Source organism: Staurois parvus, unplaced genomic scaffold, assembly GCF_062004578.1.
Source record: "Staurois parvus isolate SC_StPar_1 unplaced genomic scaffold, SC_StPar_1.0 ptg000105l, whole genome shotgun sequence".
Taxonomy (NCBI): domain Eukaryota; kingdom Metazoa; phylum Chordata; class Amphibia; order Anura; family Ranidae; genus Staurois; species Staurois parvus.
Genome location: NW_028317901.1, coordinates 5264577 through 5292573, shown reverse-complemented (window position 1 = coordinate 5292573; position 27997 = coordinate 5264577). Strand labels below are relative to the sequence as shown.

General features: G+C 42.3%; 1 protein-coding gene across 6 annotated transcripts in view; it reads right to left on the bottom strand.

Moving 5' to 3' along the window:
- The window catches only part of TLN2 (talin 2), a 307615-nt gene that overhangs the window by 132270 nt on the left and 147348 nt on the right, over window positions 1-27997 (bottom strand). For all 6 annotated transcript variants that reach the window (XM_089671420.1, XM_089671426.1, XM_089671424.1 and 3 more), the window contains 10 exons: window positions 17405-17534; window positions 17024-17176; window positions 15945-16087; window positions 15733-15860; window positions 14121-14184; window positions 13238-13342; window positions 8843-8998; window positions 2822-2923; window positions 1791-1867; window positions 1139-1322 (listed from right to left, as the gene is read on the bottom strand). In XM_089671420.1, coding sequence (XP_089527546.1) covers window positions 1139-1322; window positions 1791-1867; window positions 2822-2923; window positions 8843-8998; window positions 13238-13342; window positions 14121-14184; window positions 15733-15860; window positions 15945-16087; window positions 17024-17176; window positions 17405-17534 — 1242 coding nt within the window. The remainder of the gene's footprint in view (window positions 1-1138; window positions 1323-1790; window positions 1868-2821; window positions 2924-8842; window positions 8999-13237; window positions 13343-14120; window positions 14185-15732; window positions 15861-15944; window positions 16088-17023; window positions 17177-17404; window positions 17535-27997) is intronic.

The following is a 27997-nucleotide window of genomic DNA, read 5'->3' as shown; positions in this document are numbered from 1 at the left end:
CCAAGCACATAAAATCCCCCCAAAATTTGAGGTTCCCCCACATATAAGCATGTGGAGATGTAAACGCACACGTCAGGATGCTTATGCACGAAACCGCTGATTGCGATACACGCTACATATCGCGGCACACACCGGAGTGAACACAATAATTCTAGATCCAGACCTCCTCTAATGCTAAACTGATGATCTATAGGGGGCTTTTAAAGAGTCGATCAAAGAAAAAATAGGGTATTGAAGTTTGTCCCCCGTTTCACAGGCACACACAAAATTAAGGTTTGACATGTTGGGTATCTATTTACTCGGTGCAACCTCAGATTTTATAATTCTCAAAAAATTTGTTATTTATTGCATTTGGTTACCCTAAAATTTACTTTAGTGTGTTATTTACTGAAATTTTGCATCTCCTAGACCTTTGCGGTAATACTGTTTCATACAAAATTGGAACTACCACTATTGTATTCTCTCAGGTGTCTGCGTTCAGAAAATATATAACGTTTTGGGGGTTTTATGTAGTCTTTAAGCCTAAACTGCTTTTTTAAACGTATGCAAAGCCCCCTTCTCGCAAACACAGCTCTAGGTTAGAAAACAACCAAAGAGTTAAATACGTTGTTTTCTGTTCATTTTCAATTTATACCATAACAGCGTCCATTCTTTTCTTCTTTTTGTTCTTCAATTTTTGAGTAATTTTTTTTCTCCAGCATTTTAATAGGCTTTCCCATGATACCATCTTGTAACAATCTCAGCTGTGCTTTATCCCAAATGTAACAGCAGCTCTTCATGAAGTTAATTAGCAGAGTCACTTGATAAAGTATTTATTTTGCATGACTAGGTGCCATTAGGAAACTGATTGATTGCCTAGAGCAAGGGACTTCATCTAACAGCACACAATTGCATTTTGTTATCAAGTACACATGTGGAAAAAAAAAATTACAGGGGTGCAAAGCAGGAGAAAAACCACCTCCTCTTCAAATTTACTTCAAAAGCGATCACAACTATATTTAGGATACATTAGGATATATGTGAAAGACAAAAGTTATGTGCTGTGTTGATCTTTCTTTTGTAGTTTTCATGATAGTCTTAACACCCCTCCTGTCATTTTCATTTAACACACAAATTATTTCTAAATATAGCCGCTTACCAGGGGTGGCATGTGACCTCTGTGCATTTGGCCTGTAGTAAGTTGTTGCTGGGCAGATGGCATAGTGCCGACATTGAAAGTCTCTGGGCCACTAGATCCTGAGCGTATAATAGCAGGTAGTGCAACTGTGCCATGTTCAAGCTTTCCTGGACGGGTAACTTGTTGCTGCTGAAGGATTGTTGATCTAGGAATGGAAATGTTTACAAATTAAAGTTTAATAACAGCAATACATTTTTTATGGTTATTTAACTAATTATTGTTTCTTCCCATTTTCTCCTACCCATCCTGCCTAACCTGTATAAATAAATAAATCTATATACTTCCTTATTTTCAATTCACTCCAGTCATGTGATCCTGCAACTCACAGAGCACTTGATAATAGTTCTGAATTATGGGAGCTGTGACATCACTCATAGCCCTGCTGTTTCCTCCTCTCTGCTACAGCAGTTTACCGGCACAGGGCAGCCAGAGCTGCAGATCACGTGAAAAACTGAAGAGGATTAAAAATAGCTAAGTATACAGATCTTTTTTATACAGGTTAGGCAGGATAGGTAGGATGGATTATTTTTAAGAATTGATATAGTTAGGGTTTTCGTCCACTTTATGCAGATTTATGGGTTGCCATTAAGTAGTCTAATATTTCTATACGCACTTTTTTGGTGAAACAGATTCTTCCAACATTGTAGACTCTTCATCTCCCTCTAGTCCAAATCGGTCCTTACTTTGTTTCTGGGGACATGTGAGAATTGAATAAATGAAAATTCAGTTGGAAATACTACAAAAGAAGTGGAAGCAATCTGCAATAGAAAATACAAACAGGCCTTAATACAAACATAACAATTTACCTTGGTTTCTGAAGCTGGGAGGGCTAAACAAAAACAGAACAAAACATACACCCCATATGGTATGTGAATAGAAGTGACACCGCTCCTACATAAACTTATGCAGGCCAAGCATGTTTCAAATTCTGAATGAATTTTCTTTACAAAATTGGAAATTTCTACATTTTGTAATGCAATGGTGCCACCATGATTTTGACATTCGAACAACCAAACCTTCAGTTGCACCTCATGTTGCTGCAGAAAATTTTTGTGTCTCGGAATATTCTGTTCTTTTCAGGTCACAGTTCATGCTCATTTCTTTTTCGATTATATTTCTTACACGATTCATCTATCATTGATTAGAAATTCTATGGCCAGACGAAAATCGGTCAATGCTGCAGCCCACTAATGGTGTGAAATTCAAAAGAAAATTCTCAGCTAGCGATTTTCGAAAGAAAAGTATTTTGGAATTTGAGTCATGTATGGCCTGCACTGGTCTTATGACTAAGCCCCAGTGTGTGGGTTTTTTGAGACGAGTCATGTAGGCTGAAGCAGGTCCTTACACACATGTTACGGTGGCTGGCTGGGAAAGACGCACTTTTTCGGTTTACCGCACACAGCTCCAACATGTTTGAATTCTATCACATCTGCTCTTCTGTTGGAGGTATCAGTATCCCACAAACTGATATTTTTTTTCATAGAGAGCTTTTTTTTTTTTTTTTAAACCACACTGTAGTGATTATACATTTACAAGTAAATGCAGCTTAGTGGAGTTATTTAAACTGCAAGGACTGTGACCATATGAAAAATAAGGGGACTATATACAAGCAGTGTTCACTAATTAGAAGACAAGGACACCTACCTTCTTGAGGATGATGTCAATGTACCCTGCAATGAGCTGTGATATCTGTTCCCCTTCAGTGGTCTGCACAGAATAATAGCTCTCCTGATACTCTCCAAAGTCCTAAAAAAAGACAAACTAACTCAGAGACTGGGAGGGAAAACAAGCAAGAAAAGTAAAGAAAGTGCAAATATAAACCAAGCAAAGAAAGAAATCTATGAACTGTGTAAGTAAATACTGTCATCCGATGTAGAAGAATTAGAGAAGCTCCGGGTTACAATAATATAAAGTAGTAGTTAACATTTATTAACTTGTACCTACAGGTAAAGCTTTTAAGGCCTACTTGTAGGTACCATGAATATCTTCTAAACCTGCGTCATTTAGAAGATATTCACAGTGGGTGCAGTCAATGAGGTTACCGATGCATGCACAATAGCTCTGCATTCTCTGCACACTGAGTGTTGTTACTTCCTATTTGGTAAAACATCAGCAGGATGGGAAGAAAGGGAAAATCTCTTTAACGGAGCCCCAGATAGCAGTACAATCTCCATAATATTTCTAACTTCCCCATTCTATCCAAAACCTAGATAAAAAAAAAAACACCACAAAAAAAACCCACAAGTTTTGCTTGCACAGTGCATCCAGAAGTATTCACAGTTCTTAACTTTTGCCACATTTTGTTATGTTACAGCCTTATTCCAAAATGGATTAAATTAATTTTTTCCCCACAACATTCTATAAACAATACCCCATAATGACAACCTGAAAGAAGTTTATTTTTAATAAACTGCAAAGATTTAAAAACTAACAAAAAAAGACATAAGTATTCACAGTCTTTGCCACGACACTCAGAATTGAGCTCTGGCGCATCCTCTTGCCACTGATCATCCTTGAGATGTTTCCACAACTTTGAGTCCACCTGTGGGAAATTCAGTTGATTGGACATGATTAGGAAAGGCATAAACCTGTCTATATAAGGTCCCACAGTGCATGTCAGAGCACAAACCAAGCCATGAAGTCCAAAGAATTGTCCGTAGACCTACGAGACAGGATTGTAATCAAGGCACAGATCTGGGGAAGGGTACAGAAAAATGTCTGCAGCATTGATGGTCCCAATGAGCACAGTGGCCTCCATTATCTGTAAATGGAATACGTTTGGAACCACCAGGAATCTTCCTAGAGCGGGCCACCCGGCCAAAACGAGCGATCGAGGGAGAAGGGTCTTAGCCAGGAAGGTAACTAAGCACCCGATGGTCACTCAGAAAGAGCTTCAGCGTTTCTCTGTGGAGAGAGGAGAACCTTCCAGAAGAACAATCATCTCTGCAGCACTCCAGCAATCAGGCCTGTATGGTAGAGTGGCCAGACAGAAGCCACTCCTCAGTAAAAGGCACCTGAGGGACTCTCAGACCATGAGAAACAAAAACTCTCTGGTCTGATGAAGCAAAGATTGAACTCTTCAGTCTAAATGCCAAGCGTAATGTCTGGAGGAAACCAGGCACCGCTCACCACCTGGCCAATACCATCCCTACAGTGAAGCATGGTGGTGGCAGCATCATACTGTGGAGATGTTTTCAGTGACAGGAACTGGGAGACTAGTCAGGATCGAAGGAAAGATGAATGCAGCAATGTACAGAGACATCCTTCATGAAAACCTGTTCCAGCGTACTCTGGACCTTAGACTGTGGCAAAAGTTCATCGTTCAACAGGACAACGACCCTAAGCACACAGCCCACATAACAAAGGAGTGGTACGAGCCAACTCTGTGAATGTCCTGGAGTGGCCCAGCCAGAGCCCAGACTTGAACCCGATTGAACATGTCTGGAGAGGTCTGAAAATGGCTGTGCACCGATGCTCACCATCCAACCTGATACCTTGAGAGCTTCTGCAAATAAGAATGGGAGAAATTGCCCAAAAATAGGTGTGCCAAGCTTGTAGCATCATACTCAAAAAGACTTGAGGCTTTAATTGGTGCTAAAGGTGCTTCAACAATGTACTGAGCAAAGGCTGTGAATACTTATGTACATGTGTTTTTTTTTCGTTTCTTATTTTTAATAAATTTCAAAGATTTAAAAAACAAACTTCTTTTACATTGTCATTATGGGGTATTGTTTGTAGAATGTTGAGGGAAAAATGCATTTAATCTATTTTGGAATAAGGCTGTAATATAACAAAATGTGGCAAAAGTTAAGCGCTGTGAATACTTTCTGGATGCACTGTACATACACTTTAAACTGGAAGTTTGGTCAAACACTAACTCGCTCACCCCCATTCTATGCCTATTCTATCTATCCTGTGAAAGGAAAGATCTGTAAACGTACCTTTTCTGAGGGCGCTCCAGTCTGGTCACATAAATGGGTCCCAGTGTGAGCTTCAGTCTAGAGGAGGGACAGCCGTCGACGGATGCCTCATAGTAAACTTATGCATGATGTCACATCGCCCAGACTCTGCAGCCGCTTTTGGCGATCTCTCCTCGGCACTGAAGCCAGCACTGGAACCTGACCGTAAGACTGGACCAGAGCGCCATCATGGCAGACAGAATATGCTTAAAATCGGGGTGGGAGTAGATTAAAGTACAGATAGTGTTTGACTAAACTTCTACTTTAAACAGAAGACCAATGCAAGTATGCACCCAAATAGAAAAGACCATCCTATGGTCTGATCTTATTCTATGCAATCATATTATAAAATGTGCTATTATAGAAAGAAGTTGAAGACTCACTATAGCTTAAATACAGGTCACATTTGTATAAAACCTCTCTCACAGAAGATAAGTTTTTACTTTTAGCTTTTCTTCACATCGTTCACTCACACACAAACACACACACACATATATATATTCAGCAAAATGGACTAGCCTGCTGCTTCATTTTTTCACTTTGATTTTTGGGGCATCTTTGAATTCAATCCTCTGTAGGTTGATCATTTTCATCAAACGATGGGGTATCCTTACATTCCTAACACATTACCCAGTCCATATCAATATAGATATCCAGGATATTTTTCACCATTGATATATACATACACACATACATACTGTACGTATACACATACTCTGCTCAAAAAAAAAATTAAAGGAACACTTTTTAATCATAGTATAGCAGAGGGGGTTGTTAATCAGTTTCAGCTGCTTTGGTGTTAATGAAATTAACAACAGGTGCACTAGACATGCAACAATGAGACAACCCCCCCAAAGCAGGAATAGCTTTACAGGTGGAGGCCAATGACATGTTTTTCCCTACTCTTCTTTTCTGATTGTTTTTCACTAGTTTGCATTTGGCTAGGGTCAGTGTCACTACTGGTAGGATAAGTCAATACCTGGACCCTTCAGAGGTTGCACAGGCAGTCCAACTCCTCCTGGATGGCACATTAATACGTGACATTGCCAGAAGGTTTGCTGTGTCTCTCAGCACAGTCTCAAGAGCATGGAGAAGATTCCTGGAGACAGGCAGTTACTCTAGGAGACCTGGATAAAGGCTGTAGAAGGTCCTAAACCCTTCCTCCAATTTGGATGTACATACCCTCAAATTAAACCTGAGAGTGTGCACTTTCAGCCCATATCCATTATATAACTATAGCTTAAATATATTTTGGTCAATACCTGAAAAAAACTAAAATTGTGCCCGTGTGCAAATCTATAAGGACCTAATACACACACACGATACTGACAAAAGTATTGGGGCGCCTGCCTTTACACGCACATAAACTTTGATGGCATACCAGTCTTAGTCCATAGGGTTCAATATTGAGTTGGCCCACCCTTTGCAGCTATAATGGGAATGTTTAACCATTCTTCCAAAAGCGCATTTGTGAGGTCAGGCACTGATGTCGGACGAGAAGGCCTGGCTCGCAGTCTCTGATCTAATTCATTCCAAAGGTGTTTTATCAGGTTGAAATCAGGACTCTGTGTAGGCCAATCAAGTTCCTCCACCCCAAACTTGCTCATCCATGTCTTTATGGACCTTGCTTTGTGCACTGGTGTGCAGTCATGTTGGGACAGGAGGGGGTCATCCCCAAACTGTTCCCACGAAGTTGGGAGCATGAAATTGTCCAAAATGTCTTGGTATGCTGACGCCTTAAAAGTTCCCTTCACTGGAACTAAGGGGCCAAGCCCAACCCCTGAAAAACAACCCCACACCATAATCCCCCCTCCACCAAACTTTACACTTTGCACAATGCAGTCAGGCAAGTATGGTTCTCCTGGCAACTGCCTAACCCAGACATGTCCATCAGATTGCCAGACAGAGAAGCGCAATTTGTCACTCCGGAGAACATGTCTCCACTGCTCTAGGGTCCAGTGGTAGCGTGCCATACACCACCGCAGCCAACGCTTTGCAATGCACTTGGTGATGTAAGGCTTGAATGCAACTGCTCGGCCATGGAAACCCATTCCATGAAGCTCTCTATGCACTGTTGCTGTGTTAATCTGAAGGCCACACAAAGTTATGACATCTTTAGCTATTGACTCTGCAGACAGTTGGCGACTTCTGAGCACTTTACGCTTCAGCATGAACTGAGCCCGCTCTGTCATTTTATGTGGCCTACCACTTTGTGGCTGAGTTGCTGCTGTTCCCAGTTGCTTCCACTTTTGTTATAATGCCACTAACAGCTGAGCGTGGAATATTTAGCAGCAAGGAAATTTCACAGATGGGCTTACTGCACAGGTGGCAACCTATCACGGTACCACGCTTGAATTCACTGAGCTCCTGAGAGCGACCCATTCTTTCACAAATGTTTGTAGAAGCAGTCTGCATACCTAGGTGTTTGATTTCATACCCAATGGCCATTGTGGTGATTGGAACACTTGAATCCAATGATTTGGTGGGGTGTCTCAATACTTTTAGCAATTTAGTGTACATATAAACACACACACACAGTCTATTATCTGTATATGTTCCTTGCAAGGACTCGTCCAAACTACTTCATTTTAGCTGTGTTGATCTGCATAAATCAATGTCAGGGCTTATAGAAAACAACTGTTCTCTATGTGCCCTGTTGACACAATGCTGCCTTGACATGCTGTATTTTTGCACAATGCACCGCACCTCACATCATCGTTTAACACACCACAGATCAACTCAGCTGCAGTACACAGAAATTAATGAAATCTAATTTTGTGACATTTTAAATGTAAAAACAAAAAAATAAATAAAAAGTAAATCTGTAAGAAAAAAATAGAACAAAAGACCGTACCCCTCACCACGGCAACAAACGGACATGAGCCTGCACACTAAAACAGCCCATTTGAGCATATAGGTTCGTGTGAACAAGCCTTAACTATATTACGTCACCTTGTGATTTGCATTTATTGCACATTTTCACAGTTCAATTAATTTTATTGAGGCATTTAACATATTTAGGCTACATTCACAATGAGCTGAGCATTTTTAAGGCGATTTTTTTAAGCGGTTTATGAACAGATTTACAAATATTATAGGTTTTTTTCAGGCATTTTTCATTTAGGCATTTTTGCTGTGCCCAATAGAAATAGCTGCTGTTTCAGTTGAAAACTACTGGAAAAATGCTTGAAATAAATTCTCATTCCCACTGTTCAGGCATTTTCCATTCAGGTTTATGGGTACAAAACACTCAGATCTGCTTGAAAAATAGCGCAAATACTTTTTTAAATGACAAATGTTTTGCTACAGGCAACAGAACACTCTACTTTGAGCAGGGGCATAGGAAATAATGAGATTTTACTTGTTGAACGTTTGAGTGTTGAGCTTCAAGCTGAAAAACGCTCAAGTGAGAACGGGGGTCTTGGACATTAAAGATATATAGCCCAACATTTTAAAGTACTGTGGCAAAACAGAATGTGTGTACAGTTATAATTTTTTAAACACAGTAGTATACAATCCAACAGAGTGACTATTAGATTTAAAGGGCAAGGAGAGAGGAAAGAGAAGGTTATTTGAGTATAACATGATAAGGAAGGGCAAAGGGTTAGGAATTCTACACCTGGAGGGGGAGACAGCTCAAGCTGTCAAGACAAACTTTTTGTTTGACTGCCCATTTCAAGCATCTTATGAAACAACTGATTCATACCAAAGTGAAGCTTTTCGGAGAGGCAGCCCAGCGTTTAACAGTTGTAAGTGGCCATTCTTGAAGCACATCCTTGGTTCTCTCATCAACTCTCATTACTGAATCTTTGGTGATTCCAAGAAGTCGTGGAACAAGCTTATTCTTACCCTTCATTTTCTCCTAGAAAGTTGAAAGAAAAAAAAAAATTGTTCTGTAAAACATAAGGTGCATACACCCAAGGTGAAAACACAAAACTGATATTATCAAATAACTGCGTCACATACTGTAATTATACTTTGGGTCAATGTAAAATTATATGTAACTTAATCAGTCCTGTTACCAAATACTGACAAGGCTGTTAACAGGGCTGGCCCCTTACAGTGATAAAGTGTAGTGTTCAGTGCTGCATGTCACAGCATTACTGAATCATGAAGTCAGCGGAAAATGCAGACAGAAAATGTGCAGTGATTTGACTTAAGGGAAAAGTGTCTAGGTTAAATAATCACAGCTTACAATGACGATAATTATGTAAGAAAGCACCAAAGGAGATGAAAGTTGGGAGATGGATGAAAATGCATTAAAAGCAATAAAGATTTATTTTCTCCCCCCCACACAATGCATTTGCAGTGGAAACACTGGGGGCTTTTTACACGCAGCCAAAGCAGAAAACACTACATGCATGGGAATGCAAACACAGGAACAGTAGGGGGTAGCACAGCATGAGGGTAGAATTATCGACTATTACAAGGCAGTTGCAGCAAAGTACAGAAATACCTCGGTATAAGAACGCCTCGGTTAAAGTAATTTTCGGTTTACAAATTTAAATCCACTGAAAATAACACTTCGGTTTACAAATTTTGTATGAATTTTTTTCGCAATACGAAGCGTATGTCAGTGCTGATTTTTAAATGCAATTGCTGGCTCTTTTTTTTTTCTTCCCTATAGCTCAGAGAATTAGCGGTCACTTCCCCCAAAGTTAACGGAAATGTTTTCTTTTAAGAAACTAAAAAAACATTGTTTGCCCGCCCCCCCCCCCCCCCCCTTTCCTGACCTGCCAGGCTGCATGCTCTGAAAAGGGTCTGGTATGGATTTTGGGGAGGACCCCCACACCATTTTGTTTTAAATTTTGGCGTGGGAGTTCCCCTCAAAATCCATACCAGACACGAAGTGCTTGGTATGGATGGGAAGGGGGACCTCACGCAGTTTAAATTATTTTTTTAATTGTCGGCAATTCTTTTACATTCAGCTGTCAGAGGGGAACCCCACTGACAGCTGAAATATTAACACATGGTTGTCACTACTAAAAAGCCGCATGACTTGATAAAATAACTCATGCAGTATTTATTAGTGTTACTTTTTTCTGATCTCTGGAACAGATTAATTGGTTTAAGCGTTTCAGTTTAAGAATTTTTTGCTATAAGAAAAGTCCTGCAGATTGAATTAAATTCTTAAACCGGGGTATTACTGCTCTGTATTCATAATGCAATGTGATAAATGTAGTGGACATTTGTATGTTGGTATAAAATGCTTCTTCATTGGTATATTTTCAAGAAAATGAACAAATGTCAAATCTGTTTTCTGATAAACGAAACTTTGAAGTAGTGAGAAGAATTCTTTGACATAACATTGTCAGAAATATGAAAATACTACAACTTGTAGAGCAGCTTTACAAGTTGACACCTTCATAAACTATATCTCCTCCATTACCTTATGATTGCCGATTGCAATTTTACACACAGGGTCTGAACACTTATGCCAATTTGAGATTTCAGTGTTTTATTTAATAAATTAACAGACATCTCTAAAATTCTGTTTTCACTTTATCATTATAGGGTACCGAGTGTAGATTGAGAAAAAACAATGAATTTAAACAACTGTAGTATCATGGAAACATATCGACATAGAAAAGGGATGACAGAAAAAGACTGATTAGTGCATAGAGCCTGCTTATTTTTTTTTGTTTTGTTTTTCTGTTCCAATTTGAGCTGCGTATCAGGCTGCAACATAAAATTTAATAACATTAAGGGGGTCTGAATACTTTATGAATGCATTGTATATTCTCGTTTCCCTGGTTTATACCCATCTAAACTTTCACATTCAACGAAAGAGTGGTAATATACAGAAGTTAAAATGTACAGCCACAGATTGGAATCCATGTCAGCTGTGTTTATGTCCTCAATGCCTCACATTAACTGCTTGTTAGGGCCTATTCATACATGTCTGTTTTCCTGCACTAAAATACATGAAGTTTACTGCATGAAGGCACATTCCAAGTAGAAATCCTACTCTTTCCTAACTAGCTGAACAACATCTATGTGCTGCATTTTTTAAAATAAAACCATAAGGGCTCATTCTATGCATGCGCATTACCATGCACACACAGGTATGAATGTAACCCTAAAGCTCGCATTCTTGAGCAGGACAGAAAATTGGATTTTTGCACTTACTGTAATAAGATTTTCAAGTTGAATGACACAGAACTCAGATAATTGGGTTATATTGCCAATTAGAGAAAGACACTGGCAAACACAAAACAGTGACCAATCTGGTATAACCCATTTCACTCCCAGGTGGTCTTCATTTTTAAACTAAACAGAGCAACACCATAAAAACAGAAAGGCAAACCTGCATCCTTCAATAAACTCCAAGGAAAGTATTTACGGCAAGTACAAAAAACAAGTTTTTCTCTGGTTTACTGAGGGATACAGGAATCAGACAATTGGGGGATCCGAAAGCAGTTCAACTGAGGGATGGGAAAACACACACACAAAAAAAAAAGCTTACACCAATAGCTGGCATCAGATGAGTCCTGAGCATCCAAGTCATAAAAAGTAGAGAACGTGTGAACAGAAGACAGCTTTGAGATATGGGAAGCAGATGCCTGATGCTGAAAAGCGCAAGAACAACTAGCAAATAGAGAATGCTTTGTCAGGAAAGGGTATTAAAGCAGAACTAAAGGATGAATATTTGTCCAATAGTCCTTGCCGATGCTGTCATCTTCTTCTGAGTGCTTGTCTTCAGGCCTCTGCATTGGCTGGCAGAGGATGTTGTCACGTCTGCACATGTGCAGGAGCCAATCGACCTGGCACTCAGAGACCAACCCAGCACTGTAAGCTGAACTGTGCAGCTCATTTTACATTGGAGAAGACAGCGAGCAGGCAGGTAGGGGCATTTTATTCCAGGAGAGACATTTCATGTCTCTTCTAAAATAAAGCCTGCCTGCCCATAGTTTCTTACAGTGGAACTTCAGTTCTGCTTTAGGACAAGCATGAATAATGACCTGAGACATCCTTTTGTGGGGACTATCCAGAAGAAGAAAAAGAATGAGTCAGTTTTTCCAGATATGGCTGCAGGGTAGACCTGAACAGCACAAACTACATTTAGAAAATGAAGAGAAATCCTTATAATGTACTGGGGCCAGACAGAAAGACGGGAAGTACAATATCCTAGTTGAGGTGAAAGACTGAATCCACCTCAGGAAGGAAAGCGCTTTCAGGCCTCAAAACTACCCTGTCTAAAGGTAACCCAGCAAAACCCACAAGAGTCCTTCAGAAGACAAGGCCATCGGTTCTGGTACAGGCACCACAGAGTTGATGGTGACATAGAAAGCAACCTTGTGAGTTAGTGTGAAAAGGGGGATATGCCGTATGAGGAAGGTATCTGCCAATTATCCACATCTAGGAGAAAAACAGTGGACAAGACTGGAGGTCTCTCAGCCATTCTTGCCACAAAGACATCTGGATCCTCCCTGATGGTTGATGTATGCTGTGGCATTGTCCAACTAATGCCTGATCAGATGGCCCTGCACTCGGAATGTCTAGCACTGTAGACAAGCAAATCACCTGTCCCTCCAGAATGCTAATCACTGAATAGGATTCCTCTGCCATCCAAGTTCCCTGCACCAACATGGTGTCTACGACTCTTCCTCATCCTGAAGCTAAAAGCACACGGCCTACTCATGAGTCTTCATTAACAGGGTCAAAACAAGAGGCTATTGACATACACTTTAATCCACAAAGTGCCAGTTATGCAGGCCATAGACGGGTCGTTTAGCAGCCGAATTTTCACGCCGCACGAATAGCGCAAAGAAAAACCGGCCGATATTCACGCCGTTAGTGGGGCCAGCCCGTCGGCCGTTTGTCGTGGATCTTCACATTTATTTTTAATTGGTCATGCTGGAAAATCCATGAAAAACAGCCATTTTTCGTGGACATTGGTGGCAGCATCGGCAACGGGGCCGACTGATTTTTCGTTTATCGGCCGCATTTCTATGGCCTGCCTTACAAGCATGGAGATAGCACACAAAGCAACCTTTCACTTTTTCTAAATGCATAAAAAAGTTATGTTTAATTTTGGATAGAAATGGTGCTTATTGAAGTTTACTACATACAGTATGAGACCAAGAGTAATTAACAATACCTTCACTAGAAAAAAAGACACTCCATATGTCCGTAAAGATCGAGCCAGCTTTACATACTTCACTTTAGCCTCAATTTCAGTCATTTCTCCACAATTTTTATGTTCCTGTTGGTCACAACAATTGTACATTACAAAAAAATGCAATGCAGTAATACAATCCATTCACAAAGACATTTTGAGCACAGTACTAGCATACTTGACAAACACCAGGTCTCTAGGGTTAAGGTGGTAAAGAAATTTAAAAAAAAAAAATGCAGGCATGATAAAAACAATATGTTTGGGTAGGTGTAGAAGAGCAGGGTTAGACATATATACCAAGTTTTTCTGAAATCTCAATAAGTGCAGATCTGCAGCAACTCTTTAGCAGGGATGGATTTAGGCACATGATAAACATAATTAATATATCCCTGGGGTGCTATCATTAAAACTAGACCTATTTCCTATAGTTATTAGCCAGATTCAGTCATATTTATTAGGTAAGAAAAAAAAAACAAAAAACACCTTTTAGTGGCCTATTTTGATTTCAGTTAGAATCAGTTTCTTTAAGCCCAGTTCATGCACTGTGAGGGAAATGCAGCGATCCCTGTGTGTTTCCTGCACCGCACTGCAATTGCACTGTTTTGCAATCTGCTGCGGTTGTTAATTTAAAGTTAACAGCACTACAAATGCAGGTCGAAAATGCAGTGTGTTTGTCTGCACCAGATCGCATAGGAAAAAACAACTATGCGATCCACTACCAGCACAGCTCAAAAAAAGGTGCCTGCATGTTTTTTGTGCCATGCAGTGTAACTTGAGCCCCTTCATATTTTGAACTCAGGCTAAATCATCCCCAAAAACAAAATGTTAGCAAAATATAATATATCCATTCATTTTTCTACAGTACCTGGAATATTTTCTTCTCTGCTCCTCTTTGTTTGATATACTCCTTAGGAAGAAACTCTTTCAGGCTAAAACATAACAAAACTCTGTTAAGTCTTCCAAGCTTTTACAAAAAAAAACCAAAACAAAAAAAAACCAAAATTCAAACACAAAGTGTATTTAGGTAAAGCAAATTTAATAAGTTACCAACATTTTATATTCCTGATATTTTTGGGTTTGGGATATGTGCAGCTATAGAAAAGACAGGATAATTTAACATACTTTTAGGGTCAGGCTCCATCGAAGGCACACATTTTAACCACTTCCAGACCGGACACTTTTACCCCCTTCCTGACCAGGGCAATTTTTAGCTTTCAGCGCTATCACACTTTGAATGACAATTGCGTGGTCATGCAACACTGTACCCAAATGAATTTACCATTTTTTTGAGACAGATAAAGCTTTATTTTGGTGGTATTTATACACCGCTGGGATTTTTATTTTTTTTCTATGTAAATGAAAAAGTCCAAAAATTTTGAACAAAAGTGTTTTTTTAATAAAATTTTGCAAATAAATATTTCATCGTAAACTTTTGCCAACATTTATTCCGTTATCTTTTTAGTAAAAAAAAATAAAAAATTAGCTTATAACCAAAAATTATAATTTTTAAAATTTTTACATTTTTATATATTTTTTTTTTTACATACTGTCATCCTAGCAGTACAGTGTCACCATGGTGACACTGTACTACTTGTGGGGGGTGATTTTTTTTTTTTTTTTTTTTACACTGATTGCTTTTATACCCATATAGGATGTAAAAGCAATCATTTCTTTCTCTCTGTGTGCATTCTTGCAGTCATTGAGAAGTACTGAGTGAGCTGTGATTGGTCACAGCTTGTCACATGGTACAAGGCTGTTGTGAATAGCCTTGTACCATGTGACCTCTGCGATCATTCACAGATTTAACATGTAGTAAGCAATGATGTCACAAGTGACATCTTGCTTACTACTTTGCATGTGATTACTGATTGGCCAATCAGTGATCACATGATCGGGACCTTGTACAGAGGTCCCGTCCGACGATCGGTGTTTCACTGTGTCCGGAGCACACAGCGGGCACCGGATCGCGGTGCTGCGCTCTCCCAGGGAGCGCGCACAAGCAGGGTGTGGGGAGGCCGTTTATAAATGGCCACCCGACCCTGCACTGCCACTGTCCAGCCGTTTATATGCAACGGCCGGTCGGGAAGTGGTTAATAGTTAAGGCACATAACACCTTCGCACTTATAAGGTTTTAAATTGATGTTGCATGTGGCCAATGGTTCTCAGTTCAGGAAAAACAGGTAGTCTGTATGCAGATTTGAAGGAGGGGTGCCAATAAAATATGCAGACTGCCTTTGTACCTTCTGAACATAGTAGTGGCCTGACTGCCATTTAGATTAGCTTCAATTCTTTGAATTTCTCACCTAAACAAATCAGCTTTGACTTCACTTGCCAGCTGTTTGTTATGGGCCAAATTAAGCAAACTTGACAAAATGGGTGCTCTCAGAAGTGGGGTAGGAACAACAGTCTTTATACTTTGGCTTCATTAAGAAAAATTACAGACATTGTATTATGAAATAATAGCCCCCTATTCTTACTCTAAAAATCCAGGTTTATGTTTGACTTCCACATGAGGTCCAAATTGAATCTGTGTTTGGATTCCCCCAAACTCACAGGCTTTGTCAAATGACACAGGGTGAGAACCATTCAGAATGTCATCACGGGCCTAAAATAAATAAATTATGAAACTAAAACATTCATACACTTTACCCATTTGTGCTAACCATATATTCCTGGTGCAGCTGGTTACCTGAACGTAAAGTAGGTTCAGTTGCACTGGATCCCTGGAATCTACATTCTGATCTGAATAGAAGAACTTCCTGCGGAGAAGTAATGTTTCGTTTTCATCAACTCCCTGCTCCCGAAATGTGCGACTATGGTCCAGCCAATTTACTAAAATGTCAGTAAAGGGAGAAAAATAGAAAATATTACTGAATAACACAATACTTGGCAGAAAACTGTGAAATCACACAATTATTATTATTATACAGGCTTTATATAGCGCCAATAGTGTGCTCAGCACTTTACAATACAAAGGGAGACAATACAGCAACAATACAGTTCAATACAAGAGGGACAGGAGGGCCCTGCTCCTTGAGAATGATTCTCAACAGGAAATCAGGTAAAAATGCCCAGTTCAAAAACCAGAGCTTTAACCTCTACTGGTTCTGCTTAGACTATGAGACCACATGGTCTTTTCAATGGTTTAACCACCTTGTGACCAGGAGTCATTGATGCCCAGTCCAAATTTGGCAGCTTTTGCATGCTTCAGTTATCTTTGCAACAACTTTGATTAATCTGCACACTTAAAAAGGTTTTCATATATTAGGACATACAGTAGGAGGCGTTAATTTTAAACAGACACATTTTCTATTTTAAAGGATAGGATTACAAATGCGCAGGAACATAAACAAATCTGACCATTACAATCATAATCAGGTAAACAATGCCACCTATACACTACAGTGGCATCAGCACACTGAAGGCACATTATGTCAAAAAGACTTTCTGCCTGCATTTGATTGCTATGTAATAGCTGAAACATTGCTCACATGATCAGGAACCATTCTGACTGGTTCCAAATTGTCAGGCAGACAGGAGCAGTCAATAAAAGCCATGTTGAGAATCAACAACTGCGCAAGGTCCTGACTGGAGAACGTTTATTTACATTTCCCCAGGAACATCCCCCAATGATATACAGATCGTGCGTAGGAAGGAGTTAAATGTTTTTAAATGACTCCTACTGGAACACATTGATCATGTTTTTTGGTTCTACAGTCTATGCAACCATGTTCTATTCACTTCATTCTCTTGCCAGCGTTCACTCACACTCATCTTCTGTATGGAGCTTAGCTTTCAGTTTCTCCATTTTCTTCTCATCTCTGAGGAGAGTTCTGTCCTTCTTTAGAGTTCCAGTTGGTTCTTCTTTCTTCTCTTCAACAGTCTCACGGATTAGAGAGTATTCCTCATAGTTTGTAATACCTGGGTACAAGAGATTTCAGTAGCCTTATGTTTAATTTGATCTGTCCGTAAACACAAACACTAATCCATATCAATCCCCTAACTAGTTTTTCTAGGACATCTAAACAAAATGTATTTTTCGAAAAATTAACAGAACAGTATACACCTGAGAGAGATTTCAAACCTCCATCACTTTATTAACTACTAAATCCTACTGTTTACCCAAAAAGGATAAATAAAAATCCTCACCTATCCTGCTGCATATTGTCACCAGAAGTTCCCCTACAGTCTTTGAGTCATCTACCATAATCATTTTTGCTGCTCCATCCAACATTCTAATTTTCTGTGGTCGTTGTTTCTTCTTGTATTCCAGAATGTCCTAATAGAAACAGCAGAAAACAGAGTACATTATAACCAGTAAATTAATGTAGTCTACCAAAAAAATGCAAAGACAAGATTGACATTATAGCCTTGGAGAAGGTGCCATTAAATTGGAGACAAAGAACATTACTTTTAAAGTCTAACTTCAGGCAGAATTACCTTCACAAGCAGACATAAATCTTGATCCTCAGGTTGACCTTGCTGTCATGCAGGCATACTTCTATGTCCTGCAAATAAGTTCAATTGCATACCAGGGGAAGCCCAGCTTTCTCCGTACTTCTTGTCCCATGCCTGTTCCATCTTATACCTTAGTGTTACAGTTACATTTTCGCCTCCTTACCATTCACAGAACCCATGGCACCAAACTCCATTTCAGGAATAACTGGCGGAGATGCAATAGTGCTGGGGTCAGTCAGACCTGCATCATTTACAGCCACAGCAGCTGGGAAGTATAGAAGGAGCAGGAGTTCCTCTGTTATTTAAAATACATTATTTGGTAGACATAAATGTATGGCTACATAACAGTGACAGACACACAGCTCAGGAACAAGCAGACACCATGTGCCCCCATAGCAAATGGCTTGCTATGGGGGACACAAGAAGAAGAGGAGGCGCCAAGATCGTTGGTGGAGGACCCCGAGAAAAGGAGGATCAGGGCCACTCTGTGCAATACCATGGACCAGAGCAGGTGAGTATAACAAGTTTGTAATTTTAATAAAAAAAAAAAACAAAAACACAAAAAAAAACCCACGACTTTAGTAACACTTAAAGGAAATTCCTACTGCATAGTTATAATGTGAAAGACATGCAGGATAGCATCACCATGATTAAAGTTGAATTCTACTTATGGATATTTTTACATAGTTACATTGGCCCTGCAAGGACCAATGCAAGTATACATATTCCTTACTTGGCTGATTCCTATGGAAGCCCTGTTGTAGCTGCCACTACGATAATGATACTCAGCGCCTTCCAGGTCCCATGCGGAGCGTCTGCCCTGCTGCATAGTAACCACAGGTGGATGCTCGCTCAGCACAGGTGCCATTCAGAGAAAGCCTTGTATTTTTCCATTTTGCATTTCCTAATTGGGTAAGGTGGGGATCATGACTTCACTGCCCTTCCACCTCATCCAGATAACAATGCAGTTAGAAAATAAAGTTCTTTGAATGGCACTCATGCTGAGTTACTATGCAGCAGAACTGCCGCAAATGCAGTGATTCTCCGCTTCAACAGTGTATGGTCCATATTTCATACTTGGCCAATGTAACTATGCAAAAATATCCATACTTGGAAGTCAGATTTAACTCTGGTAAGCACAAAGTGACAAAACAATTTATTGCATAGTAATACTGTTCTATATTTGAGATTACTAGTACTGGTAAATATTTAGTCACTCCATCTCATTCAACGATATATTTCCAATATAAGATTTTTGTACTCACCATAAAATTCCTTTTTTGGCATTACACAAGTCAGACACTTTTGTTATACTGCTGCCTACAGGAGGATTTAGCCAAAAAAAGCGACCAACCAGCCTGTAATAACCATTCTCATCATGCCTCAATTAAGTAACAAAGCAGTGTTGGAACAAGACCCTCAATGAACTCCAAGACATGGAATGCAACCCTATGAGCAAGCATAGAAAGGAAAATACCCTAATAGGTTCAAAAAGTGGTTTCTGAAGTGCTGAAAGAGCCAAATTTAAATTCAACAAATAAAAGGGTGAACGCACAGGGGAAGCCACATTGGAGACACCCTGTGCAAATGTCTTAAAGGCAAAATTCACCTTTAGGAACATGCTTACTTCAATTCACACCACTCATGAGGAGTAGATACAAGTGATCCTGCATAATCCACCTTCTTAACCACTTGCCTAATGGGCACTTTCACCCCATTCCTGTCCAGGCCATTTTTCAGCATTCATTTCTTTGAACGACTATTGCGCAGTTATGCAACACTGTAAACGCATTACATTTTTAGCATTTTTTGAGACATATAGAGCTTTCTTTTGGTGGTATTTAATCACCACAGGATTTTTTATTTTTTGCTAAAGACATGAAAAGAGAAAAAAAATATGAAAACATTTTTTTCTTAATTTCTGTTATAAAATTTTGCAAACAGATAATTTTTCTCCTTCACTGGTGTGCACTGATGGACAGAGGAGGTACTGATGGACAGTTGCAGCACTGGTGGACACTGTTAGGACTGCACTGACGGACACCGTTTGGGCTGGGGGCTGCACTGGACTGCCTCTGATTATTTAAATACACTTCTGCATTACCAGCACTCCTCACGCTGTGACAGCGTGAGTAAAGTGCAGCAGATCACCAGCAACTGTACTTACACTATAATCAGCTGTGTCATTGGACACAGTTGATGACGTAGTAAACAGGCGCTGTGATTGGCCCTTTACCATGTTATGTGATCAGCTGTGTCCAACGTCATTCAGCTATAGCCCGGTCTCCAAGTGGTTAATGCTGCTAAAGTACATATCCCACGGAAATGTATACAATCTCATAAGCAATGTCCAGGATGGCTGCTCCGTAGGCGCGCTCCTTGCCCACCGAACACATTGGCTGATTCGCCGGCTCTCAGGGGGGTAAGCCAGCTGCCCACTAACCCCACCCCGGATCGCCACTTCCCCTACCGCCTTGATGGGGGGGAAAAAAAAAAAAAAAACTGGGACTGGCCGTGCCTCCAGCGCTCGGCAGGCCACACCAGAATTTGCGGCCTACCCGCCGGAGACCGCATCTGAAACCATAGTGATTTTGGGCCCGCCGCCCACGGGTGCACTGGATCTCGACGATGAGATGGGCACTGAGCCAGAGGCACCCCTGCACTGCACTGAGCCTGAGCCAGAGGCACCCCTGCAACCCCCTGTACCGGCCATGAGAGATGCTGAGATCCTGACAGCTTCAAGTTGATGCTGCAGATGAAATTGTCCTCCACTACACTTCCAACCTGTCAGAACATCTCTCACAAGAGACTAGACAGCTGGGCAGTCGGACAAACGATCTTGAGTATAAAATGGAAGCTGAGGCCACGGTCATTGAAAGGCATGCGAATGGTTCTACAGGTGGAGGCCACTGACGTTTTTTCCCTTGATTTGCATTTGCCTAGTGTCCGTGTCATTACAGGTAGCATGAGAAGATACCTGGACCCTACAGAGGTTGCACAGGCAGTCCAACTCCTCCAGGATGGCACATCAATACGTACCATTGCCAGAAGGTTTGCCGTGTCTCCCAGCATAGCCTCAAGAGCATGGAGGAGATTCCAGGAGACGGGCAGTTAGTCTAGAGCTGGACCGGGCCGTAGAAAGTCATTACCCATCAGCAGGACCGGTATCTGCTTCTTTGTGCAAGGAGGAACTGGATGAGCACTGCTAAAGCCCTACAAAATGACCTCCAGCAGGCCACTGGTGTGAATGTCTGACCAATCAGGAAAAGATTTTAAGAGGGTGGACTGAGGGCCCGATATCCTCTAGTGGGCCCTGTGCTCACTGCCCAGCACCATAGAACCTCGATTGGCATTTGCCATTGAATACCAGAATTGGCAGGTCCACCACTGGCACCGTGCTTTTCTCAGATGAGAGCAGGTACATCCTGAGCACGTGACAGACGTGAAAGGGTCTGGAGAAGCCGTGGAGAACGTTATGCTACCTGTAACATCATTCAGCATGACCGTTTTGTTGGTGGGTCAGTGATGGTCTGGGGAGGCATATCCATGGAGGGACGCACAGACCTCTACAGGCTAGACAATGGCACCCTGACTGCCATTAGGTACCGAGGTGAAATCTTGGACCCATTGTTAGACCCTATGCTGGTGCAGTGGGTCCTGGGTTCCTCCTGGTGCATGACCATGCCCGACATCATGTGGCGAGAGTATGCAGGCAGTTCCTGGAGGATGAAGGAATTGATACCATTGAATGGCTCACATGCTCGCCTGACCTAAATCCAATAGAACACCTCTGGGATTTCATGTTTCAGTCCATCAGACGTCGCCAGGTTGCACCTCAGACTGTGCAGGAGCTCAGTGATGCCCTGGCCCAGATCTAAAAGGAAATACCCCAAGGCACCATCTGCTGTCTCATTAGGGGCATGCCCCGATGTTGTCAGGTATGCATACAAGCACGTGGGGGCCATACAAACTACTAAGTACCATTTTGAGTTGCTGTAATGAAATTTCAGCAAAATGGACTAGCCTGCTGCATAATTTTTCACTTTGATTTTCAGGGTGTCTTTGAATTCAGTTCTCTGTAGGTTGATAATTTTCATTTCCATCAAACGATGGGGCATCCTTACATTCCTAATACATTACCCAGTCCATATCAGTATAGATATCCCCATTGAGATCTGATGTGTTTTCAAAGTGTTCCTTTCATTTTTTTGAGCAGTGTATTTGAAACTATAAATATAATAAAGTCCATCCAGGACTGTTGAGCAGTTAGAATCCTTCATCAGGCAAGAATGGAACTACATTACTCTCCAAAAGCTCCAGCATCTGGTCTCCTCAGTTCCCAGGCATTTACAGAGTGTTGTTAAACAAAGAGGAAGGGATACTACACCGTGTTACACAAGGCCATGTTCCAACTTTAAGATGCGCTGCTGCCATCAATTTAATAATTATCTATTTTTTTGTTCTTAAAATGTTACATTTTCTCAGTTTAAACATTTGATAAGTTTACTTTTTCCCCCTTATTGTAAATAAAATATGGGTTTATGAAACTTGAAAATCATCGCATTCTGTTATTTCACAGCGTCCCAATTTTTTTTGGATTTAACGTTGTACAATGGTGCTGTATGCTATGCTTAAGGACTAAATAACAAGAAATATCAAAATGGCATTGCTGAATGATGCACATCTAATTCCAAAGGTAACTATCAGAGAGTGGTACAGAGAGGTAACCCAAACCTCAAGCCCTCATGTAATTGCCCCTTGAAGTTATGTTTTGTGATGTCATTATTTCAGCCATGCTCTAAAGCATGGGTCCTCAAACTACGGGCCGCAGGCCACATGCGGCTCGCCGAAGACATTTATCCAGCCCGCCGGGCAGGGGCGTATCTGCCGCAAGGCAACCTAGGCATTTGCCTAGGGTGGCACTTTACAGGGGGGCGGCATGGCGGCAGTGCCGCCCCCCCCTTTTCCCGCGGAAGGGACACTTCCGTGAGAAAGATACAGGGGCAGGGCACCATGGCTGAGGGAGCGGCTGCAGAGGAGAGCGGAGTGGTGGGCGGATCCCCGGAGTGCGCTCGGAACGCTTGAGGGGCGGGGCCCGCTGTCAGCGCTCCGGTATCCACGTGAAGGCCAGATGGAAGCAGAAGAGGACGAGGTCAGGGGGCGGAGCCAACCTGCTCCTTTGCGGCCGCCGCCGGAGATCGAGGGGGAGAAGGGACACAGGCACCCATCCTGGAATGATCCTGACACCATCTGGAGGAGCCGCTGCTGGACAGGTAAGTGCTTGGAGGACTGGTGCTCCCTCGGTCCTGTCTCACTGTCCCTTGATACACTGCCCCCCCACCTGTTCTACTTCCCTCCCCCATCCCATTGCCCCCCCCATCCATCACACTGCCCCCTGCCCCCACGTCACCCTGCCCCACACCTGTTCCACTTCCCCATCCTGTCCCCCACATTGTCCCACTACCACCCATCTGTCCCCACTGCCCCCCACCTGTCCCTCTATGCTCCTCCTGTTCATCTGCCCCTCACATGTCCCTCTGTGCTCCTCCTGTCCAGCTGCCCCGATCCTGTCCCATGCCCCCCACCTATCCCTCTGCGCTCCTCCTGTCCCACACCTATCCTCCTGTGCTCCTCCTCCTGTCCCACTGCCCTGATCCTGTCCCATGCCCTCCCGTCACACTGCCCCCCACCTGTCCCTCTGCGCTCCTCCTGTCCCACTGCCCCCCACCTGTCCCTCTGCGCTTCTCCTGTCCCGCTGCCCCGATCCTGTCCCATGCCCCCCACCTGTCCCTCTGCGCTCCTCCGATACTGTCCCATGCCCACTGTCCCACTGCGCTCCTCCTGTCCCACTGCCCCTCACTTGTCCCAGGGGAGTATTTGTCACGAGGCAAACAAGGCATTTTACCTAGGGCGGCACTTTTCAGGGGGGTGGCACCGCGATGTAAGTATAATTGGTGTCAGTGGGAGTAATAGTGCATCATTAGTGTCAGTGTGGGAGGAATAGTGCCCCCTCATTGTTGTCACTGACACCAATGATGGGGCACGATTCCTCCCGCTGACACCAATGATGGGGCACGATTCCTCCCACTGACACCAATGATGGGGCACGATTCCTCCCACTGACACCAATGATGGGGCACGATTCCTCCCACTGACACCAATGATGGGGCACGATTCCTCCCACTGACACCAATGATGGGGCACGATTCCTCCCACTGACACCAATGATGGGGCACGATTCCTCCCACTGACACCAATGATGGGGCACGATTCCTCCCACTGACACCAATGATGGGGCACGATTCCTCCCACTGACACCAATGATGGGGCACGATTCCTCCCACTGACACCAATGATGGGGCACAATTCCTCCCACTGACACCAATGATGGGGCACGATTCCTCCCACTGATACCAATGGTGGGGCACGATTCCTCACACACGGACACTGATAGGGCACCATCATTGGTGTCAGTGGGAAAAATAGTGCCCCATCATTGGTGTCAGTGGGAGGAATCGTGCCTCATCACTGGTGTCAGTGAGAGGAATAGTGCCCCATCACTGGTGTCTGTGAGAGGAATAGTGCCCCATCACTGGTGTCTGTGAGAGGAATAGTGCCCCATCACTGGTGTCAGGGGGAGGAATAGTGCCCCATCATTGGTGTCAGGGGGAGGAATAGTGCCCCATCATTGGTGTCAGGGGGAGGAATAGTGAACCATCATTGGTGTCAGGGGGAGGAATAGTGCCCCATCATTGGTGTCAGGGGGAGGAATAGTGCCCCATCATTGGTGTCAGGGGGAGGAATAGTGCCCCATCATTGTCAGTGGGAGGAATAGCGCTCCATCGGTGTCAGTGAGTGGAGCTCTAATAGGAAGCGGTGGAGCTGTAAGAGGAAGGGGAGGAGTTTGCAGAAGAAAGGTTGGGACAAATTTAGATGCCGGGAGGGAGGTTGCGATTTTAGTCTTGCCTAGGGCAGCACAAAACCAAAATACACCACTGCCTTAGTCTCTGGTCATCTCAGGTACTATGTCCGCAGTCCCTGGTCATCTCATGTACTATGTCCGCAGTCTCTGGTCATCTCCTGTACTGTGTCCGCATTTGTTCATATTTTTTAAACTATAGTTCGGCCCTCCAACGGTCTGAGGGACAGTGAACTAGCCCCCTGTTTAAAAAGTTTGAGGAACCCCTGCTCTAAAGCATCATTGTGGCTATATAGTCATCCACTACATTACCTCTCACAGATATACATTGTATGTCAGTCAATCTCGCCACCTCCTTGTACCATATTAGTATTCTGGGAATCCGCTGCTGCTCTGTGCCATAGCTTCTTGCTATAAAGTATACCATGCATGTTCAATACTTGAGTGTTGTTATACTCATCCACCCATACCACGTGGTTTAAGGAGACAGGGTGCAGGTAATGACATTGACACATTTCATCCAATCAGAATTTAATCCGGATGCACTGTACTAAGCTTGAGTGACCATGCTCTATATACTAACACCCACTTTAGTTGATTGGATCAGGGTAGGGGGCCTAGTCTGAAAATGCATTAGAACATGTTAGGACGTGTGTTGTGATAAAGTAATTGTTGCTTTAAATCTTATAAAAAGGTTTCCAATTTTAGTTCATTTTTCAGATCATAAGATAAGGATTTTAGATTTTAAGTCAGCATGCTTTGTTTGGAGAATTATGTTACCTTTATCTTCTCAGAGTGATGAATGTAAGTGATATATACCACAAAACTTCAATCCTTCCACTGATGAAATGTTCAGTCAAAGGGCACTTATATTTCTGATTTAACACATACAGTAAATGTTCATCTATATGTACCTTTAGCTCTTGTTTGGTCTTGCTACGTACATCTTTTTATACAGACGTGATCATATACAGTTGCAACTCAAATCAGATTATCAAAAAGTAAATTTATTTCAGTTATTCAATGCAAAAAGTGAAACTCATTAATAGATTCATTACACACAGAGTGATATACACTATATTGACAATAGTATTAGGACACCCCTCCAGATCATTGGATTCAGGTGTTACAATCACCTTCATGGCCACAAGCATATAAAATTAAGCACCTAGGCATACAGACAGCTTCTACAAACATTTGTGAATGTATGGGTCGCTCTTAGGAGCCAATTCAAGCGTGGTACTGTTTTAGGTTGCCACCTGTGCAATAAGTTCATTTGTGAAATTTCCTTGCTAATAAATATTCCAAATACTAAATATTCCACGGTCAACTGTTAGTGGTATTATTAAAGTGGGAAGGAACTGGGAACAACAGCAACTCAGGTACGAAGTGGTAGGACACATAAAATGACAGAGTGGGGTCAGCGCATGCTGAAGCGCACAGTGCGCAGAAGTTGCCAACTGTCTGCAGAGTCAATAGCTAAAGACCTCCAGACTTTGGGTGGCCTTCAGATTAGCACCACAGTGCGTAGAGAGCTTCATGGAATGGGTTTCCATGGCCAAGCAGCTGCATCCAAGCCTTACATCACCAAGTGCATTGCAAAGCTTCAGATGCATTTGTGTAACGCACGCCGCCACTGGACTCTAGAGAAGTGGAGACGTGTTCTCTGGAGTGACGAATCACGCTTCTCTGTCTGGAAATCCAATGGACGTCTCTGAATTTAGCAAGAGAACGGTACTTGCCTGACTGCATTGCGCCTAGTGTAAAGTTTGCTGGAGGGGGGATTATAGTGTGGGGTTGATTTTCAGGGGTTGGGCTTGGCCTCTTAGTTCCAGTGAAGGGAACTCTTGAGGCGTCAGCATACCAAGACATTTTGGATAATTTCATGCTCCCAATCTTGTGGGAACAGTTTGGGGATGGCCCCCTCCTGTTACAACATGACTATGTACTAGTGCACAAAGCAAGGTCCATAAATACATGGATGAGAGCATTTGGGGTAGACTAACTTGACTGGCCTGCGCAGAGTCCAGAACTCAACCCGATAGAAAACCTTTTGGATGAATTAGAGCAGAGACTGTGAGCCAGGCCTTCTCGCCCGACATCAGTGCCTGATCTCACAAATGCGCTTCTGGAAGAATGGTTAAACATTCCCATAGACACACTCCTAAACCTTATGGACAGCCTTCCCAGAAGAGTTGAAGCGGTTATACTGCAAAGAGTGGGCCAACTCAATATGGAACCCTACAGACTAAGACTGGGATGCCATTAAAGTTCATGTGCATGTAAAGACAGGCATCCCAATACTTTTGACAATATAGCGTATTTCAAGCATTTCTTAAAATTTAATGATTATGGTTTACAGCTAGTGAAAACGCAAAATTCAGTAACTCAGAAAATTAAAATTTTCCATATAAAAAAAAAAGGATTTTTAATACAGAAATGTTGGCTTACTGAAAAGTATGTCCATATACAGCATAGCATGCACTCAATACTTGGCATACTTATGCATGAATTACTGCATCAATGCGGCGTGGCATGGAGACGATCAGCCCCATGGCACTGCTGAGGTGTTATGGAAGTCCAGGTTCCTCTGATAGCGGCCTTCAGCTCATCTGCAATGTTGGGTCTGGTGTGTCTCATCTTCCTATTGACAATATCCCACAGATTCTCGATGGGGTTTAGGTCTGGCGAGTTTGCTGGCCAATCTAGCACAGTAATACCATGATCATTAAACAAAGTATTGGTAGTTTTGATAGTGTGGGTAAGTGCCAAGTGTTGCTGGAAGATGAAATCAGCATCTCCATAAGACTGGTCAGCAGATGGAAGCATTAAGTACTTTAGAATTTCCTGGTAGAGGGCTGCCATGACTTTGGACTTGATAACACACAGTAGACCAACACCAACAGATGACATGACTCCCCAAATCATCAATGACTGTAGAAGCTTCACACTGGACCTCATGCAACTTAGATTCTGTGCCTTTCCACTCTTCTTCCAGACTCTGGGACCTTGATTTCCAAATGAAATGCAAAATTTACTTTCATACGAAAAGGACTTTGGACCACTGAGCAACAGTCCAGTCCTTATTCTCCTTAGCCCAGGTAAGATGCTTCTGACGTTGTCTCTGGTTTAGGAGTGGCTTGACACAAGGAATGCGACAGTTGTATCCCATGTCCTGGATATATATGTGTGGTGGTTCGAAGCACTGACACCAGCCATAGTCCACTCCTTGTGAACCTCAACCCAATTCTAGAATGGCTTTTGCTTCACAATCCTCTCAAGGCTGAGGTTATCCCTGCTGCTTGTGCACTTTTTTCTACCACACTTTTTCCTTCCACTCAACTTTCCATTAATGTGCTTGGATA